Source organism: Acipenser ruthenus, chromosome 1, assembly GCF_902713425.1.
Source record: "Acipenser ruthenus chromosome 1, fAciRut3.2 maternal haplotype, whole genome shotgun sequence".
Taxonomy (NCBI): Eukaryota; Metazoa; Chordata; class Actinopteri; order Acipenseriformes; family Acipenseridae; genus Acipenser; species Acipenser ruthenus.
In genome coordinates this window covers 101,241,948-101,263,913 of record NC_081189.1, presented here as the reverse complement: position 1 = coordinate 101,263,913, position 21,966 = coordinate 101,241,948, and the positions used below count along the sequence as shown (strand labels likewise).

Sequence of the window (21,966 nt, the reverse complement as noted above, 5' to 3'; positions counted from 1 at the left end):
CAGTCGTATAAGCTAGCACTATCAATAATAAATAGGGTTTCAACTTTTGATTTTTTCAATGCAAGGATAGGGAGAAAACAAGACTGTGCAGAATGATACAAAATATTGATTTTAGTCCATGCATCCAAGGATAGATGGAGTGAGAATTGATATTTTTTAATCCAGCTAATTAAAATGGTTACTCACTTAACCTGAGTATCCAAAATACATGTAACTGACAGGCTTTAAATGCAGTTTAAAAATATTAGGGTTGTGGGTCCCAAGAGAGGCACAGGGCTGAAAAACCCACTTAGCCTGAAGTATATGATTTATAAAGTACAAATTAGCAAAGAGCAGCACTAGCAGTTTTAGAATGATGACAATGAGGTCCTGCTCTGGAGTGTTTAAATGTGATATGAAATGTAATCTTGTTGCTTTTCCTTCAAATGTTGTGGAGCTGCCAGTTAGGTAAATGTGTTTATTATATAAATAAGAAAGAAAACAAAAACTGAAAAAACGAATGCAGAATAATTGTTATTGCTACCATATTCAGAATAATACAGTAGTGTAGTGTAATTCTATATATATATATATATATATATATATATATATATATATATATATATATATATATATATATATATATAGTGAAATAGGTCAACACAGGCAGGCGCATCACACAGGGCGAGGCAATCCACACACAGGCGGAGGGCGGGCGCGACCTCTCTCACTGAAGCATAGCGCCGATACCGCTACACAAAAGAGCCGGCTTGCAAAGAGCATATATCGGGCTTATGTCTTGGTGTGTGATTACATCACCCACCAGCCCTGCTGCTGCATTCTGCCCCGTGCACCACGCAACACTCTCCCGTGCCAGCCTCTTCCCCGGACTTGCTCACCAGGCTACAGTCCGACGAGTGCGTGCCGAGGTATCTGCGTCCACTTCTGACACCAATGTTGCGTTTTCAGTCCTAGCGAGATGGTGGAATCAAGCGAAGGGACAATAATCAATTTTCGGGGCGGGTCAAGACCCATATTTATTTTGAAGTTCCTGTTCCTCGCAGGGTCCGCGAACCCCCTCAAGACGTTACACTATATATAAACAATTGAACAAGTTAATCGTGATTAATCTAGCGATTAAAAAAATGAATCTTAGTTAATCGCATATTAAATTGATACAATTACTACATCCATGTAATTTAAATGTGTTTTATTACTGATGCTATTATTGTTATTATTATTATTATTATTATTATTATTATTATTATTATTATTATTATTATTATTATTATAATTAACTGTAAATAAAATCACTTAAAATTTATTTATTTATGTATTTATTTAATCAGGAAATTTACCCATTGAGACTGTGACCAAAATTTACTAGCGGCAATAATTTAGAAATTACAAATAGAACCAACACGATAAAACGTGTGGTTCAAGCTTTATCAGCAGCATGGAGATCAGAAAACAGAATAAATGGCATATCTATTTTTAAATGTGATTGTGGACTGAAATAAATTAGTGTTTTTTAAATAAAATTATAAATATGTAGCTACAGTAGCTAGAAAATGAACTGTTACAGTGCCTTGCGAAAGTATTCGGCCCCCTTGAACTTTGCGACCTTTTGCCACATTTCAGGCTTCAAACATAAAGATATGAAACTGTAATTTGTTGTGAAGAATCAACAACAAGTGGGACACAATCATGAAGTGGAACAAAATTTATTGGATATTTCAAACTTTTTTAACAAATAAAAAACTGAAAAATTGGGCGTGCAAAATTATTCAGCCCCTTTACTTTCAGTGCAGCAAACTCTCTCCAGAAGTTCAGTGAGGATCTCTGAATGATCCAATGTTGACCTAAATGACTAATGATGATAAATAGAATCCACCTGTGTGTAATCAAGTCTCCGTATAAATGCACCTGCACTGTGATAGTCTCAGAGGTCCGTTTAAAGCGCAGAGAGCATCATGAAGAACAAGGAACACACCAGGCAGGTCCGAGATACTGTTGTGGAGAAGTTTAAAGCCGGATTTGGATACAAAAAGATTTCCCAAGCTTTAAACATCCCAAGGAGCACTGTGCAAGCGATAATATTGAAATGGAAGGAGTATCAGACCACTGCAAATCTACCAAGACCTGGCCGTCCCTCTAAACTTTCAGCTCATACAAGGAGAAGACTGATCAGAGATGCAGCCAAGAGGCCCATGATCACTCTGGATGAACTGCAGAGATCTACAGCTGAGGTGGGAGACTCTGTCCATAGGACAACAATCAGTCGTATACTGCACAAATCTGGCCTTTATGGAAGAGTGGCAAGAAGAAAGCCATTTCTTATTATTATTATTATTATTATTATTTATTTCTTAGCAGACGCCCTTATCCAGGGCGACTTACAATCGCAAGCAAATACAAATACATTCAAGTGTTACAATATAAGTCATACAATAAGAACAAGAAATACAATAATTCTCAAGTGTGACAAACCACAATTCAATAATACAGCAGATAATAGTGAAAGTTACATCAGGATATGATTAAGTAGTGATAGTTACATCAGGATATGATTAAGTACAAAATACTACAGATTAAACACTTGGGAGATTACAATATTCTGAGGTACAGGATTAAATGCAGTAAAATAGGGGGCAGATAAGAGCAAAATAAAGCATATTTAAATGAAGGGTGATAGTGTCCCAGGATACAACAGAGGAGTTCTACAGGTGCTGTTTGAAGAGGTGAGTCTTAAGGAGGCGCCGGAATGTGGTCAGGGACTGGGCAGTCCTGACATCTGTAGGAAGGTCGTTCCACCACTGCGGAGCAAGGGTGGAGAAGGAGCGGGCTCGGGAGGCAGGGGAGCGTAGCGGAGGTAGAGCCAGTCTTCTAGTGCAGGCGGAGCGGAGAGGTCGAGTGGGGGTGTAGGGAGAGATGAGGGTCTGGAAGATATCCATAAAAAGTGTCGTTTACAGTTTGCCACAAGCCACCTGGGAGACACACCAAACATGTGGAAGAGGGTGCTCTGGTCAGATGAAACCAAAATCGAACTTTTTGGCAACAATGCAAAACGTTATGTTTGGCCTAAAAGCAACACAGCTCATCACCCTGAACACACCATCCCCACTGTCAAACATGGTGGTGGCAGCATCATGGTTTGGGCCTGCTTTTCTTCAGCAGGGACAGGGAAGATGGTTAAAATTGATGGGAAGATGGATGGAGCCAAATACAGGACCATTCTGGAAGAAAACCTGATGGAGTCTGCAAAAGACCTGAGACTGGGACGGAGATTTGTCTTCCAAGACAATGATCCAAAACATAAAGCAAAATCTACAATGGAATGGTTCACAAATAAACATATCCAGGTGTTAGAATGGCCAAGTCAAAGTCCAGACCTGAATCCAATCGAGAATCTGTGGAAAGAACTGAAAACTGCTGTTCACAAATGCTCTCCATCCAACCTCACTGAGCTCGAGTTGTTTTGCAAGGAGGAATGTGCAAAAATTTCAGTCTCTCGATGTGCAAAACTGATAGAGACATACCCCAAGCGACTTACAGCTGTAATCGCAGCAAAAGGTGGCGCTACAAAGTATTAACTTAAGGGGGCTGAATAATTTTGCACTCCCAATTTTTCTGTTTTTTATTTGTTAAAAAAGTTTGAAATATCCAATAAATTTCGTTCCACTTCATGATTGTGTCCCACTTGTTGTTGATTCTTCACAAAAAATTACAGTTTCATATCTTTATGTTTGAAGCCTGAAATGTGGCAAAAGGTCGCAAAGTTCAAGGGGGCCGAATACTTTCGCAAGGCACTGTAATTGTGAAGAGAACATAAAAAAACATCATATCCAAAAACTACAAACTAACAAGAAAATTGGTAGGCTTTACATACTACGGGTAAAAAGAAATGCAGCCTACTCCAGTGGTGCAACTAGAAAATGTGGGTGGGCCCCAAATTAGGTTGGACGGGCAATGACCAAAGGTCTGACGTCACAGGATTTCAAAAATGATTTAAATCAATTAAAACCATGAATACATCAAACAATTATTTCCCCTGTAATGTACATTTATTTTTTAAATGGATTATTATCCGTAGTACATGCACTTTAAAACGCCAAACCAGCGAGAACACAGTAATATTACATTTTAAGCAACTATTAAATAAAACTAAAGTTAGTAAATGATTTACCATTGCCTAGTTAGCATCCTCTCGCCTCCGCTCCTTACAGGATAAGGCGTCGGGCTTGCTGTTGAATATTGCAATTATATATAGTCATACTCCAGAGAATCGCACAGGTCTCTTTCAAACCATAGGAGAGACAGCATGTTCTTCAGTTACTTGTCAGCATTGAGGCTTGCAACAGGTATACTAATCCTGTTCACGATGTACAGATGGTCATTGGGATCAAAACTCTTAAATGCGTGCATATTTGGAAAGATATACAAGTGGCAATAATCTAAAATTTAAATTACAGGGCTTGAATTTCATTTTTGTGTGCTGGGGGGATTTCCCTCCTATGCTGCAGCCAATGGAGGGGATTCCAAAATTTTAGGGGTAAATGGCAAAAAAAAAGGCACTATTGCATAGAAAAAACTATATATATATATATATTTTACTGCATCATCATTCACACTGGTGTTGCTTTAAAATAAGCGTCTTTCAGGAGACCTAACAGCTGTTCATCACTGTGAGAGAGCACTCTCCATTGCTTTTGCCATTGCCTGACGTGAAGTTTTTGCAGCAGAAGAAAAAGGTGCTTTTCTTTTAAACCAGCGCTCCATTTCTTTTTTTAACTCTTTACACTCAGCCCTATTTCCGCCTGTTTTTAATAACAATACAAAATATCATTAATATAAAGTGTCTGACTGTTATTTATGTGAATTAATGCTTGATTATGTCAAGAAACATCTTGCCAGGGCAAACGCAAATATGATAAAAGCATTGCAAGTGCACTGTTAAAGTGCTCTACGGGCGCCAGAAATGGCTCCACTGTTTACTAACTCCGCCCCCTTGTGACATCATTTTCCTATTGTTTTTTATATAATCCTAGCTCAAAACGAAACCTAAGCTGTGAACTCTGTCACATGATAAGAGGCTTAACTTCAGGCAGTCGTAGTTCTGGCTAGGAGTACCGCATTCACACACTGAATATGTCTTTGGAAAGCCCCGAGTCTGTACTTTTACGGTGCCTGAGTAATATGTGTGTAACCTTCGGTGCGCTGGCACCCCAAAATGAAAGGGGCTAAGTTTTAAGAGTTAAAGTGAAAGTCACTGCTTGCAAAACACCTAGATACACTTAATATTGTATTTATTTTTCCAAAACTGTTTACTTATACTGCAGTGTACTATAATGCTTAAAGATAGCGGCTGAGAATCACGTACGAGAGAATAAAGTCTCGCGGCACTTAAAATATCCAGCACTACTTTTTTTTATTTATTTATTTTAACCAGAACTACTCAGAATGCGGCTCATAGTGCTTTCGTCACTGACACCCACTTCCTTATTGATTGTTGTAGCGTTTCAGGCATTCTAAATTGGGTGAAAAATACAGTAGTTAGGTGTCTTAAAATATCTCTGTAGGATTTTTCCGCACTGAAAGTTGCAGATATGCAGGAGCAACTTGGAAAATGTGCAATTCCCGCGTTCCCTCGCTGAAATTCAAGCCCTGAATTAGTGTTGGTTATTTTTTCCCCACAGTCGATTTGCACTTTATTTGTTGAATGAAGACTGAAACTTCAGCTTCATCCATATGAACGTTGTACAAAGTACATACCAGTTCTGTAGACTTTCTCTATTGCCGAATGTGTCCGATTGTGGCAAGCATATAGACGCGGCTTTCATGAGGCCATATGTGTCATTTTGAAAGCAGCTGTTCAATTCGCAAAGTTGACAATCCTAAATTATGATTGCACATAGCTCTTAAATCTTCATTAGGGTGCTCCCTGCTTCACTTTCCCAAAGATGGTAACAAACAAATCATCCAGTCGATTTGGTAATTTTCATGTTGTCATTTCCACTGCTGAAGTAGATGTAAATTAATAACTTGCAGATATCTGTCTGTTGTCTTTGAAAACAAAATTAAATAGACTAATTTGTTTTGCCGCGGTGACCGCTGCACTACCACTAATTAGTCTGCAAGTTTGCTTAAAAAACTTCACATTAAAAGTTGGAATGTTGAAACATCTGGGATTTTCAAAAGATCCATGTCAGCTGCCTCACAAGCTGTCAATCAAACGCGGCTTGCTCATGGTTCGTTGTGTGAGAGGAAGATCCCACCCAAACATAGCATCACAATAACTACTTTGCTTTGATTGGCTAAAGCCTGCGAAACTTTTAAAAACAGCATTGTATTTTGAGAAGTGAAGGCGTGTTCAGCACGCAGCAGACAAGATGTACTTGTATGATACTGTGTGTGATTACTGGATCCTTCAAGAAGCTGCTCGATGAAATTCTGGGATCAATAAGCTACTAACAACCAAACAATGGGCCGAATGGCCTCCTCTCATTTGTAAACTTTCTTATGTTCTTATGAACTCACATTGACAGCATACAAGTAAGTGTCTTTCTGTCCAGTGAGCTGTCAGAACGTTTTTACATAAAATAAATAAATAAACCTCCCATTCATTTTTAGTGCTTTGCTCCATTATACGGTTCACTGACTTTCTATTTAAACCATAACTGCACAGACACTCAATCCAATGTTGCCGCGGCTGGGATTAAAGTACGGTGTGCAGAAAGGCTCAAAACACAGCAGTGCGATTAACTTACGTTAAAATAATTAATCGGCAAAAAAATTAACGCTTTAATCGCAGAAATTAACTGCAATTAATTGACAGCCCTAATATATATATAGAATAATAGATGAGCTTCAGTGAGTTACAGGAAAATAATTCCATCTAGGGTTTCTGTGACGTCAGAAATTACGAGACCGAAGGTCGAGTAGGCCTAATTTATAAACTGTCACAGAAACCCAAGATGGAATTGTTTTCCTGTAACTCATTTTGTTGATCATTAATGAACATTTCTGTACTGTGGGTGTTGTCGAGTGATTGAAAACGAGACATTTTGTGTTTGAATTGAAAGTGATGGCCTCGAGTAGTCGAATGGGTCAAAGTTCAAGTATATTTTCCTCTACAGGAATTATCACTTTTTGACGTCACACTATGGTATTATGCCTTTTTTTCAAATGGCCCAGGATGCAAATATAGCCTTCATCTATGTATTTACAGTGCCTTGCAAAAGTATTCAGACCCCTGACCAATTCTCTCATATTACTGAATTACAAATGGTACATTGAAATTTCGTTCTGTTTGATATTTTATTTTAAAACATTGAAACTCAAAATCAATTATTGCAAGGTGACATTGGTTTTATGTTGGGAAATATTTTTAAGAAAAATAAAAAACTGAAATATCTTGCTTGCATAAGTATTCAACCCCTGTGCTGTGGAAGCTCCCAGTTTACACAGATGAAAGAAATTGCCCTAACAAGGACACAATTACCTTACCATTGGCCTCCACCTGTGAACCATTAAAGTTGCTGTCACATTATAGATAAAAACCCCACTGTTGAAGGATCATTGGTCAGGCTGTGAATCTGAAGGAAAATGAAGACCAAAGAGCATTCTACAAAAGTTGGAGATAAAGTAATACAAATGCATAGATTAGGGAAAGGGTACAAAATAATATCCAAGTGTTTGGATATCCCAGTGAGCACAGTTGGATCAATAATCAGGAAGTGGAAGCTGCATCACACCACCCAGGCACTGCCAAGAAAAGGCCGTCCCTCAAAACTCAGCACTCAAACAAGAAGGAGACTTGTGAGAGAAGCCACAGAGAGCCCAACAATCACTTTGAAGGAGCTACAGAGTTCAGTGGCTGGGAGTGGAGTAATGGTGCACCAGTCAACCATATCAAGAGCTCTGCATAACACTGGCCTGTAAGGGAGGGTGGCAAGAAAGAATCTGTTACTCAAAAAGTACCATCTGAAAGCACGTCTGGAGTTTGCCAGAAAGCATGAGAGTGACCCAGCTGCGATGTGGGAAAAGGTTTTGTGGTCAGATGAGACCAAGATAGAGCTTTTTGGCCAAAACTCAAAGCGATATGTGTGGTGCAAACCTAACACTGCCCATGCCTCAAGACACACCATCCCTACACTGATGTATGGTGGTGGCAGCATCATGCTGTGGGGATGCTTCTCATCAGCAGGGACTGGGCATCTTGTTAAAATTGAAGGAAGAATGGATGGAGCAAAATACAGGGAAATACTGCAAGAGAACCTGCTTCAGTCCGCTAAAAAACTGAAGCTTGGGAGGAAATTCACCTTTCAGCAGGACAATGATCCCAAGCACAAGGCCAAAGCAACATTGGAGTGGCTCAAGAACAAAAAGGTGAATGTCCTACAGTGGCCCAGTCAAAGTCTTGATCTCAATCCCATTGAGAATCTGTAGCACTATTTGAAAATTGCGGTCCACAAGCGTCGTCCAACCAACCTGAACAACCTGCCAATCTGCCAAGAAGAATGAGCCAAAATCACTCCGACACTGTGTGCAAAGCTGGTACATACTTACCCCAAAAGACTTAAAGCTGTCATTGCAGCGAACAGTGGCTCTACCAAATATTAATGTGTGGGTGTTGAATACTTATGCAAGCAAGATATTTCAGTTTTTTATTTTTCTTAAAAATATTTCCCAACATAAAACCAATGTCACCTTGATTTTGAGTTTCAGTGTTTTAAAATAAAATATCAAACTGAAGGAAATTTCAATGTACCATTTGTAATTTAGTAATATGAGAGAATTGGTCAGGGGTCTGAATACTTTTGCAAGGCACTGTAAATGCCAAAGTTGAATTCTGTAATCAAAATACTTTTTCATATTACAATGTTTCAAAACAAGTATAAAAGGCCTATTGGTAATAAAATAATTTTTTTTTTACTAATGTAGGAGGACACCTTGATGGCATATTTTATTTTTAAACAAATGTCAGCCAAAAAATGAGCAATAAAAATACTATTGAACTATAGATTTTTGTTGGTATCAGTTTCACATGGGGTGTAACCTAGAAGATATAAAGAATATTACTTTTGTAAGTCAATGTTGGTGTTTGTCACCCTATTAAATAAAGAAACAAATATTGGCAACCGCAGAACTTCTCGAATGTTTTCATTTGAATGTTTCCCTTATGCTTTTTTTAGCTTCTGGCAAGCTTGGTGGGTATAATTAGCATCCTAAAAATATATGACTGTTTGTAGGAAAAAAAACCCAAAAAACTCCAGATTGGAAAATTAGATTGTCATATAGTTCTTAAAAAAAAAAATATATATATATATATAGAGAGAGAGAGAGAGAGAGAGAGAGAGAGAGAGAGAGAGAGAGAGAGAAAATAAATATGGACTTGAGAGGAGGGCTATAGTGGAAAATTATTGACCCGATTGAAAACTATCTTGTCTTGACTTGATATTCGCGTATATCACACACCCTGTGGTGCCTTACTGCTTGCTGCAGTATATTAGTCTTAGTGCTGGGACGAATATTCAAACCAATATTTTTTTTTTTTTAAATGTATTCGGATAAAAAAAAATCAGATGTTCGTATTCGCTATAAATGACAAAAAATACCTTCTACATATTTACCATCTCACCAGAATTTGCGCAACACTTTTCAAAAAAAGGCGAATGAGAACGAGCTCTGTGTGATGTGAGATTAATATAGTGCGTGGCTAAGTATGTGAACTTGCCTCGTGCACTGAATGCATGCGTGCCACAGGGCTCCCCTGGGTCCTAAACCGTGTCAAGTATAGACGGGGATTGCAGTTATCTCACACCGGCCATAAAGACATTAAAGGTTTGTTGACATAAGGGGGTTTAACAGTCGAGTTTTGTGCAAAATACTGGAGAAAAACTGTCCCGGGAGATGTCCAGGAGAAAGGTCCAAAATACGGGAGACTCCCGGTGAATACGGGAGAGTTGACAGGTCTGCAAATACCTAACTTTCTGAACATTTTGTGTAGTTATTTTTATATAGACGGTATATCATGGCTCGAGGTTAACGTATATTTGAAAACTCTTAATTTGATACTAGTTTTTTTTATGCAGTAGTATTTTTCTGATACCTTACGCAGCAGTTTATATGACAGACCCTGAGTGAACACGTACATAATTACCAGTATTAGTTTTTTTTTTTTTTTTTAACACGTACGTCGTTATTAGTATCTCTCATAAAGTGGGAAACCATTGCTAGAGCTGCCTGATACTGTGGTGTGTACCGTCCAGTGCAAATCGTATTGTTTGACAGTGGAGTACACATACAGTACTACAGAACAACGTGGATACAATTTAAACGTATGGAGTTTATTTTATAGACCAAAAGTAAAATCAAATAACTGTTAAAAACATTTACGATTTACGATTTTCTAAGATAACAAACAATGACCTAACAGGATATTAAGTTTATATTCAATGTCTATAAAATGCTATTTTAATCTGTCATGGAGATTATTTTGTTATAATGTTAACCCTGGTTTCACTCACGCTAAAAAATATTAATTTAACAATTCTGACTACAAAAAAAAAAAAACAGGAGCAAATAGCTAGCTGTAACGTTACCATGATCTAAGTAACGGCTTCCTTGTTTTATCCGTTCGAATAATAGACGAAATATTCTTTGTTTTGTAGTTAATTCACAGGGTTAAAGTAAGTCCTACACAATTTATTCTTTACTCCTGGGTTATTTTTCTATTTTAACGTTTTACATATTGTAAGCTCTTGCTGTAAAATAAACGCACGCACGCCCTGTTGCTATGCTGTCTGCCTGCATACAGAGCAATATAATGGTTTTTATTACTTTGAACAAATATTTGAATGAATATTTAAATTATGGGCGAATATCCAAACATGAAAGTCCTGTGTTCGTCCTAGCACTAATTAGTCTACATTACCTTGTAGTATGCTGAATATGGTAGCAATAACAATTCTTTACCACAGTACAGCCATGTTTGCCCAAAATGATTCCTTGACAACATCACTAGTATTTACCTTTTTTTTTTATTACGTTGTTGTAATAAAACTAATATTTACTAAAAAAAAGATGACAGGGTTTTCATTTAAACACAACCAGAGTTGCCTGCTTCTTTTTGCAGAGGACAGCAGAATTAACATGCAGCTGAGCTCCTCTGATAAATGGATTCTGCTAGGTCACCAAGGGGATGCGTATGACATTAAGTGATATACAGTCCTTTACCTTAATGAAATTGTTTCAGCGAGATGACGCTGAGAGCTTTTAATGGATAGCTTTTTCTTGATGTAATGAAATTGCATTCCTCTGGCATTTAATATAAGGTGCAGTTATTATTTACTGGAGCTTTCCCTGAGCTGCTGGTGCTTTGCGCAGACAGTTTGGAAAAAACTGAGATTTCAGTGGGAGCATTAAGGCCAGAATGGTCAGCGAGTAGCAGCTTGGCTGTAATCTCTGACTGCATGGCCTGGCACCAGAAAGGCTCCAGCAGGCTTTGTAACACATATCACTGCTAACGTGCATCTCCTTTACGTTTATCCTCCTAATCTGTTTAACAGGCAACTGGATTACAACCAGATCAGCTGTATCGAGGATGGGGCGTTTAGGGCTCTGCGCGACCTGGAAGTGCTGTAAGTACTCTTCTTTCTCGCCTTCTGTGAAAAGCTGTGCAGCGAGTTCATGTTTTATGTACAGGGCTATTCTATAAGCTAAAATTCTGCGGTGTTGCAGTTACATAGGTAGGTAAAGACTGATAAAAATACAATTTAAAAGCACATTCATTTATTTATGTTTTTATTTTAAATAAAAATTAGATTGAGTAGCTCGTAGAGTGACTATCAAGCTGTAACCAATTCAATTTGCAAAACATCCTTTTGCAAACATTTCGCTGCTGTGAAAGTAAAATGCCATACTTTTTTAATGCCTTTGTTTTCTCAATAAAACTTTAATATCTTGACTTGCTAGCAGTGTAAAGACAGTTTAAAAAATTTAAATAAATGAAACTCAATAAATATATTTTATTTGTGACCATAGTGGTATATAGAAAGAGACCAAAAAAAAACCTGGACACTGTTAAATTGCTTATGAGTTTGTCCTTACATTCTTCAGATTGTTACAGAGACAGTAAAAACAAAACAAAACAAAAAAAAAAACAATGCTGTATTTGTAAATGCTGTAAAATATCACTGTTAATGCTCAGTGCTAGACAGACATTTTTTTTTCTAGTGTTTTATTTTATAATGAAAACTAATACTTTATGAATACAGAAAAAAAAAAAAAAACACACAGTATGTAAAATAAGGTCTCCATGTAAAGGAAGATGTTTTGTAATGAGAGAAAAAAGGAACAATCTATAAATTTACCAGCATATCATTACCCCCCCCCCCCTTTTTTTAAGGACGGCAATAGACTGATTTACAACAAAGAGCTTAGAGCTAATTACCTTTTAGAGGATTTTCGGGTCATAAAACCTTGCTCTGCAGCAATGCAGTACTCCAGTATTAAGGAAACATAGCAATTATGCCCAGGGCTTCTAAACAGGCCCAATACAATATAAAAGAAAATGTTTTTATTATTATTATTATTATTATTATTATTATTATTATTATTATAATAAAACATGCATTAATATGTATATTATATAATATTGTAACATCTATGTGTTTAATTCAGTTTCATACAGATAAAAACTAAAGACAAAATACATACTTTGAGGACATGTTCGTGTGTTCTATGTAACACTATACCAACAGTGGCAACTTCTGCATATCAGTGATTTACTTGAATGAATTACTGCAAAAGGAAATTATTTGAAAAAAAAAAAATCTCTGAGGCAATATTTGTCATACAATCTTTCTATAAACCAAAGTTACGGAAAAAAAATATATACACTACCGGTCAAAAGTTTTAGAACACTCCCATTTTTCCAGTTTTTATTGAAATTTAAGCAGTTCAAGTCCAGTGAATAACCTGAAATGGTACAAAGGTAAGCGGTAAACTGCCAGAGGTTTAAAAAAAAAAGTTTAGGTTACCAAAAACTGAAAAATAATGTACATTTCAGAGTTATACAAAAAGGCCTTTTTCAGGGAACAAGTAATGGGTTAACAACGTACAGCTGTTCTGCAGCAATGGAAGTAAATTAAGCCTTGAAAGTTGATGCTAACAATTCCTACAGGTGTCCCAACTTTTGTTGATTACTTACAAACCCTCTGTCTGTATAAAAGCAGTGTTGGAACAGACTGTGTTACTACACCCTCTTAAGCATTATTTGGACAGTATTGTACTGCAGGAAGTAGTATATTGCTCTCATAATGGCGAGAAAAAGGCAATTAACAAAGGAAGACAGACAGACCATTATAACCCTTAAAAGTGTAGGTCTTTCCTTTAGAGAAATTGCAAAGAAAGCCAAGGTGTCAGTAAGTACCGTTTCCTACACCATCAAAAGGCACTTGGAAACTGGAGGAAACTCTGACAGGAAGAGGTCTGGCAGACCCAAAGCCACAACAGAATCAGAAGACAAGTTTCTGAGAGTCAACAGCTTGCGTGATAGGCGGCTCACAGGACAACAGCTTCAAGCACAGCTTAACACTGGTCGAAGTAAGCAAGTCTCAGTTTCAACTGTGAAGAGAAGACTTCGAGCTGCAGGTTTGACAGGTCGAGTGGCAGTAAGAAAGCCATTGCTAAGATGGCAAAATAAGAAAAAGAGGCTTGCCTGGGCCATGAAGCACCGCCAGTGGACTACTGAAGACTGGAAGAAGGTCTTACAGACCGATGAATCAAAATTTGGAATCTTCGGTTCATCACGCAGGGTTTTTGTACGCCGTCGAGTAGGCGAAAGGATGGTTCCTCGGTGTGTGACACCAACTGTCAAACATGGAGGAGGAAGCGTGATGGTCTGGGGCTCTTTTGCTGGATCCAGAGTCGGCGACTTGCACAGAGTGAGTGGCACCCTGAACCAAAACTGCTACCACAGCATTTTGCAGCGCCATGCAATACCCTCTGGTATACGCCTATTTGGTCAGGGGTTCATCCTACAGCAAGATAATGACCGAAAACATACCTCCAGGCTATGTCAGAACTACCTTAGAAGAAAAGAACAAGACGGTAGGCTTCAAATCATGGAATGGCCAGCACAGTCTCCAGACTTAAACCCCATCGAGCTGGTTTGGGCTGGACAGAAGGGTGAAAGCAAAGTAACCTACAAGTGCAACACATTTGTGGGAACTTCTGCAACAGTGTTGGGAAGAACTTTCCGAACAATATTTGATTTCCATTGTAGAAAGAATGCCACGAGTGTGTTCGGCTGTTATATCTGCAAAAGGTGGCTACTTTGATGAGTCAAAAATTTAGATTAAATTTTGTTAAACAAAACGATTCCATGATTTCTTTTTTTATCTCCAATTGTTTATTTGTTCTATGCTTTAATTTCAGAGTACATTGAGACATTAAACTGCGTAAATTTCAATAAAAACTGGAAAAATGGAGGTGTTCTAAAACTTTTGACCGGTAGTGTGTGTATATATATATATCAGCATAATGAACCTTCACTTTTACTTTTGTCTTTTTTTACAGCACCCTTAACAACAACAATATTACCCGTCTGTCTGTGGCAAGCTTCAACCACATGCCAAAGCTCAGGACTTTGTAAGTTTCATTTGTTTAATGTGTCCTTGTATTATTATTATTATTATTTATTTCTTAGCAGATGCCCTCATCCAGGGCGACTTACAATTGTTACAAGATATTACATTATTTTTACATTCTATTACCCATTTATACAGTTGGATTTTTTCCGGAGCAATCTAGGTAAAGTACCTTGCTCAAGGGTACAGCAGCAGTGTCCCCACCGGGGATTGAACCCACGACCCACCGGTCAAGAGTCCAGAACCCTAACCACTACTCCACACTACAGCCCCTTGTATATATTTTGAAATATGTTAAAAAATAAAAAAAGTTATTTTATAATTTGCCAAAGTTGCCAAATGTTTAATTAGGAGGATTCAAAATTCTGTAATTTTAAAAGAAATCTAGTTAAGTAAATATATATCTATATATATATATATATATATATATATATATATATATATATATCTATATATATATATATATATATATATATATATATATATACAGTATATATACAGCTATGGCCAAAAGTTTTGCATCACCTTGTATAATTAACTAATTTTGCCTCATAAAGTCGAATGAAACCTGCTGAATAGTTTAACGTTAACATATTGAATTACATACCACTTTGTAGTCTTCCACATACTTAACAAAACATTTGACATTTTGAAATCTATCATGAAATACTGTACTACAATTATGGCCTCCGGTAGACTTCTGTGATATCATTTTGCAGTTTCATTGATTAAATGATGTTAAATAAAATATCTAAATTTTGTATATATATATATATATATATATATATATATATATATATATATATATATACTGTATATATAATTCTAGGTTAAGCAAAACTGTTGGCCATAGCTGTTTATATATTTATTTTTATTTTATAATTGTGTTGTTGAAGACATTAATAACCTTGTCTGGGTTTCAAACAATCTTCCTAATGTTAGATTTGCATGCTGGGCTTAGTCTTGAGATTTAATATCCATGACATTTATTTGGTTAGGACTGAATGCATCAACTGAAAGGTTCTAAAATGACATTACTCTGTTACAGAGCATGCTGGGAGAAAGAGTTTGATTTATAGTAGTGGTTGTCCTTTCTTTTACTTTGAAAAAAAAAATAAAACATAAAAGCCAGTCAGAATTCATTTACCTAACTTAGTGAATACGTTGGCCCGATATTTTATTAATGGCAAAGTGCTTTTTGCTGCTTGGAAGGAAGCCATGATATTGTGAAGGTCTCTGCTAAGAGAAAGGCAGCTTACTTAATTCTTGCACTTTGCAGTTTGTGTCTTTTAATTTCGGGGATTGCATTGACTATGGGTCCCAAGGGGCCAAAAGCAGCTAGTCCCCTTTTCTTTGATTAAACAAAAAGGAGAGGAAATCTATAAAGGAATGTAGAAGGAGTTATTTCATAATTATTATATTGTCTTGTTCAGCAGAAAACGAATGTGACCTAAAATGATTCTGTAGGTAGTTTCTGTAGAAAAGAGAAAATCTTCGCATTATTTGCCTTTTGAAAATAGTATTGCTACCACATACAGTATTTGTTATAATTTATTAAAGTTTTGTTTGCGTCCCCCTCTTGTACCAACTTCCATATTTATTTATTTATTTATTTATTTATTTATTTATTTATTTATGGCTCTGATACTTTTGCTTAGCCTGCAATTCCAGCTGAAGAAATGTCTGGGGGAATTGATTTTATGACAACTGGGTCGACTTTTATTAATTAATCTTTAACTAAAAGGCTGCTGTCATGCAACCATTAACTAAAAGTTACATGGGCATGACAAGCAGAAAAAAATGTACAGAACAGATTAAAAGATTGATTCCTCATTAGGGCTCCTTATCCGTGTGTCCTGCTGGACTCTGAAATTGTGTCACTCTTCCTCATCTTTAATTTAGAGGTATTGACTTGTTTCTTCTCATTTAGCCGGCTCCACTCTAACCACCTGTACTGTGATTGCCATATGGCCTGGCTTTCTGATTGGCTGCGCCAGCGACCTCGGGTTGGACTCTATACCCAGTGCATGGGACCCACCCACTTGAGGGGCCACAATGTTGCAGAGGTTCAAAAGAAAGAGTTTGCCTGCTCTGGTAAGGAACTGCCATGTTAATTATCCTAAAAGCTTGTGTTAAAAAATCTTATCTGCATATCACACATTAGAAACTATGCATTGGATCTATGTTTAAATAACATTTGTATTCTGCTTACTCCTATTTTGCTTTGAAGTGTCTTGGTGAAATTTAAGGATAGTGTTAGATCCACCCTAGACTGTGCTAGATCCCTGCAGGCAAAAAATGGATTTTAGTCAAAATCCAAGATTGGCTGTGACAAGAATGTGTGTTACTGATAATGTGCTAGAAACATCTGAAGTGACTTTTGGTCATACTAAGTGGGGGCTATGAAACAAACACAGGCTTTGAAATACTGCTTTATAGTATTCTAGTAGCTTATTTATCAGCGGTCTATTCATCATGGCATTGAAAGTATTTAACAATGCAATGCATGGTGCCTGGTGTGCTAACTCTGCTGTTACCAGTGTTACCACACTCAAAATTCTGCATTACTCATTGTATGTTGTCTGTATGGTTTCTCTCTATTCATGCACTCTAGATGATGAGGAAGGCACTCAGAATTCTGCATTGCTCATTGTATGTTGTCTGTATGGTTTCTCTCTATTCATGCACTCTAGATGATGAGGAAGGCAGGTTGACATGCTTATTTATTTCAGACCAGAAATACAGATTGATGTCTATATTTGTATGCATTCTGTGTGCAACACAAATGTGTCAAAACATGCATTATTTGCAAACCATAGTATTAATACATTTTAGTCATTTCCATTGGCAAATTAATTCACATTTTTCTTCATTAGTGTAATTAATTCCCTACATAATTGTATTTTCATTTCCCATAATCGTTTCTGGCAATATCATGTATAATTTCAATAAAAAAGAATGACAAATAGAAAAATTACAAAGCTGTCAATTGACAGTTACCGGCAGACATAACTGTCAGATTAGGATTTATTGCATTTGATCTACTTTATAACAGATGTGTGTATGGTAAATTGTATACAGTGTGTATGTTGTAACTGATGCCAAATTGTAGATGTATATTTTATTGTGAATATGTTGCTAAGATGGCTTCTAATATTCAGAGTATTTCACTGTGATGTTAATGGAATGCCATGTATGTTTTGCAGGTCATCAGTCCTCCTCATCCTGCAGTGTGTTGCAGTGCCCTGATGTCTGCACCTGCAGTAACAACATTGTGGACTGTCGTGGAAAGGGTCTGGCAGAGATTCCCTCCAACCTGCCAGAAACCATCACTGAAATGTAAGACTTTCCATATTATTTCTTGTTTTATGCTTTATTTAAAAAAAAACAAAAAAACATTTATACACTGCAGGGAAATTGACAAATGCAGTGGTTTTCAGTCCTGCAATAATAAAGAAATGTTAACATTTATCACGCACAGTCTTACAGTATTTGCATATCCAGCATTATATATTAGGTTATATGAAAAACATAGAAAAAATATAAACTGTTGTTGTAAAATAATAATAATAATAATAATAATAATAATAATAATAATAATAATAATAATATTTAAACAATGGAATAGATTGTAAATATTAATATGTATTAATAATGACTTAATTGTATTCTGAAAAAAAATAGCTGCATCCCTGTTTTTACGTAGCTTGCGATTAGAGCCATTCACTGTTACCTGTACAAGCATGTTTATTATATAAGTTAATGCTGAGTTGAACTTATCGTAGACAGCATCAGCTTTAATCTCTGCACCAGTGACATCATAAGAAATTGATGTACAAGCCCTGCTACTGAGCCGGGGTGTAGCTAGCAATAGATTTTTACTGAGGCAAAAATCTAATTGTTGTCTAAGAAACCCTATATATCCTGTTTGTTACGAAGGTAATAGTTATCATCTTAGAAAGCCTGGAGACTATTAATGCAAACTGCAAAGCGATATGAATAAGTAGATGGGTTTATACCTTCATTGAGAGTCATGCGTTTGGTTCACTGCTACTGAAGTTAATGCTGAGACTGATGACAGCTGCAACTGGTAAGACTAGTGCTGACACTGCTGGACTGGTAATACTGATGCTGACACTGCTGGACTGGTAAGACTGGTGCCGACACTGCTGGGACTGGTAAGACTGGTGCTGACACTGCTGGACTGGTAAGACTGGTGCTGACACTGCTGGGACTGGTAAGACTGGTGCTGACACTGCTGGGACTGGTAAGACTGGTGTTGGTGCTGAGACTGGTAAGACTGGTGCTGACACTGCTGGGACTGGTAAGACTGGTGCTGACACTGCTGGACTGGTAAGACTGGTGCCGACACTGCTGGACTGGTAAGACTAGTGCTGAAACTGCTGGGACTGGTGCAGCTACTGCTGGGACTGGTGCTGACACTGCTGGACTGGTAAGACTGGTGCCGACACTGCTGGACTGGTAAGACTGGTGTTGGTGCTGAGACTGGTAAGACTGGTGCTGACACTGCTGAGACTGGTAAGACTGGAGCTGACACTGCTGGACTGGTAAGACTAGTGCCGACACTGCTGGGACTGGTAAGACTGGTGCTGACACTGCTGGGACTGGTAAGACTGGTGCCGACACTGCTGGGACTGGCAAGACTGGTGCTGACACTGCTGGGACTGGTAAGACTGGTGTTGGTGCTGAGACTGGTAAGACTGGTGCTGACACTGCTGGGACTGGTAAGACTGGTGCTGACACTGCTGGACTGGTAAGACTGGTGCCGACACTGCTGGACTGGTAAGACTGGTGCTGACACTGCTGGGACTGGTAATACTGGTGCTGACACTGTTGGACTGGTAAGACTGGTGTTGGTGCTGAGACTGGTAAGACTGGTGCTGACACCGCTGGACTGGTAAGACTGGTGCTGACACTGCTGGACTGGTAAGACTGGTGCTGACACTGCTGGACTGGTAAGACTGGTGTTGGTGCTGAGACTGGTAAGACTGGTGCTGACACCGCTGGACTGGTAAGACTGGTGCTGACACTGCTGGACTGGTAAGACTGGTGCTGACACTGCTGGACTGGTAAGGTCGCTGATACTAGTGCTTAGACTGAAAGGGCTGCTGAGACTGTATGATGTCATGATTTAGAAGGCTTTACTTTAAATATAGAGTTTGCCAATCCTCTTGTGACCTGATCTATTGAAACGCTGTTACACTTCCTCCCGGGACACCTGCTTGTCTCTGTGGACATAGCAGGGCAAGGCCATTCAGTCTATTTTCACGCATACTGCTGTGACACCAATCAAACCTATCGAAGGGATGCACTGTTAAACTCTTTCTACAGGGATCATAGGAATCCGTTTTCTGCAGAATAATGTGGAAAAACACAAATTTTCAATGCTGTTGGAGAATTTTTAGGTTTGCACTTTGGGTGGGGCAAAAAAAAATGCAAGGCTTTTTTTGTTTGTTTGATAATGACCAAATCAATACACTTATCATATATAATCATCAACACAGGCAATGTTGCTTTCAATTTACGTAAATATACCTGTTCAATAAAACTGCTTCTGGTGTGCAAAGGTTGAACGAGGCACACTGTTAGTGTTACATTCATGCTGAAACGTAGCTGCTGTTTACTTCAATATCCTGTGCGTTGTTACTACTGAACAATGAGTTTGGCAGTAGCCATTCAGGTGACAAAGACTAACTCGAGATAAACTAATATGAATACTATTTTTGGGTTTTATTATTACTACACAGACTTAATTGTAATGTTTAAAGTAAAATGGTAAGTTTGTTTATATTATTGATTGATGGCATTGGTGAGCTTGTAACTTCCTTAGAATTTAAAAGTGTACCAATAAATAATTCCTGTGTTAACTGTTATTCAATAGCACTGTCTGTGTATCTTATAATTTTAGCCTTTTATTTAAATTGCGGAATAACGCAGATTTTTATTGTTTGTTTTTTTTTATCAGAGAATTTGTTTCTTTTTTTATTACGGAAAACTAGGATCCCTGGCCATTAACCACAATATTAACTAAGATATGCCTGCAATGTAAGAAATTATGGAATCAGCGTCAAACCTAATAAAACCCATATGAATAAAGCAAACTCAGCTGCCCGCTTTACACATTTTCTGCAGCACATCAGTATTAAAAACAGTAATTCCTTGATTTTTTTTTTCTCTAAAGAAAACATTTGGAAAAGATATATTTGTTTTAAAACTGCTGTCACCAAACAGTGAATATATGGATAGAATTACCTCCAATTCTTCTAGCCCATAGCACCAAATACAGTGCATGAAAAGTACTAAAACCTAACAGCTATCGTTATATCGGGGGACATTGATTTATCAAAAAGTATTGCAGCTAAACGTCACATTGTACAGGACTGTCAGCAGAAAAACAATATTAAATACAATCACTAAACATTCTTACCTACAGCTGGTGTCTTCTAAAAGAAATAGACTGGTTTCATCTTTGAGTACGTACAGTAATAAACCATCCACTAAATAAAATACTGGACTATTCGCTGCTTCAGGGGTCGGTTGTACTAACGAGAACAAAAAATGAGATCCAAATTCACTTAAGTCGGATCATAAGAAGGTGTTTTACTAAGCGGATCTCGATCAGACTCCACTGATCCATAATCTTGATCCAATTCTGGAGCTATACGCCAGGGAAACTGACCAATGAGAAGCGAACATGTCAGTGTGGGGCGGCAAATTTCTATACAGCCTGAGATCACAATAATGTTACAAAGAAATGGCAAATAAAAATAATAATACTATGAAAACATGTCAATTATATCACTCTTAAAAATTCAAATGGTCACATTATTAAAAAAAACAATAATAATATATAATTTTGTACTTTTTTTTTCTTTAAAAAATGTACCTTGCTGATTTTTACCGAGGCAGCCTCAGTGTACGCCACGCCCCTGCTGTGCAGTAATGAAAATGTAGGTGTTTGATAGTAAATCCTCTGTTGACACTACTTTTTGTAATGTAACTTGCATCACATTGAGTAAACAAAGCTAGTATAGTTTATAGAAAACATTTTCTTTCAGCACAGGAGAACACTTGAAAACATTGCTTAATTTAATCTCTAGGTAGATATATTAAATGTGTTCCTTATTCTATTTTTGTTTGCCCTTCTGTCAACTATATCAGTCAAAGCCTTCATTTTACAGCTGAAATTGTTAGGAATTAATGTCAAATACAATTCAAGCCGTGTCCTTATCAAAATCTCCACAAGTAGGAACATCTGAAGTGGCAGCTGTTCAAGGCTTAAGAGCTCTGAAGGTGTTGGCCAGAGTACAAT

The 21,966-nt window shown here is 37.4% G+C and overlaps 1 protein-coding gene across 6 annotated transcripts in view; it reads left to right on the top strand.

The window, feature by feature from the left end:
* The window catches only part of LOC117421182 (slit homolog 2 protein), a 163,769-nt gene that overhangs the window by 101,340 nt on the left and 40,463 nt on the right, over nt 1–21,966 (top strand). For all 6 annotated transcript variants that reach the window (XM_034035243.3, XM_034035246.3, XM_034035244.3 and 3 more), the window contains exons 6-9: nt 11,550–11,621; nt 14,563–14,634; nt 16,564–16,727; nt 17,840–17,972. In XM_034035243.3, the coding sequence (XP_033891134.1) occupies nt 11,550–11,621; nt 14,563–14,634; nt 16,564–16,727; nt 17,840–17,972 (441 nt within the window). The remainder of the gene's footprint in view (nt 1–11,549; nt 11,622–14,562; nt 14,635–16,563; nt 16,728–17,839; nt 17,973–21,966) is intronic.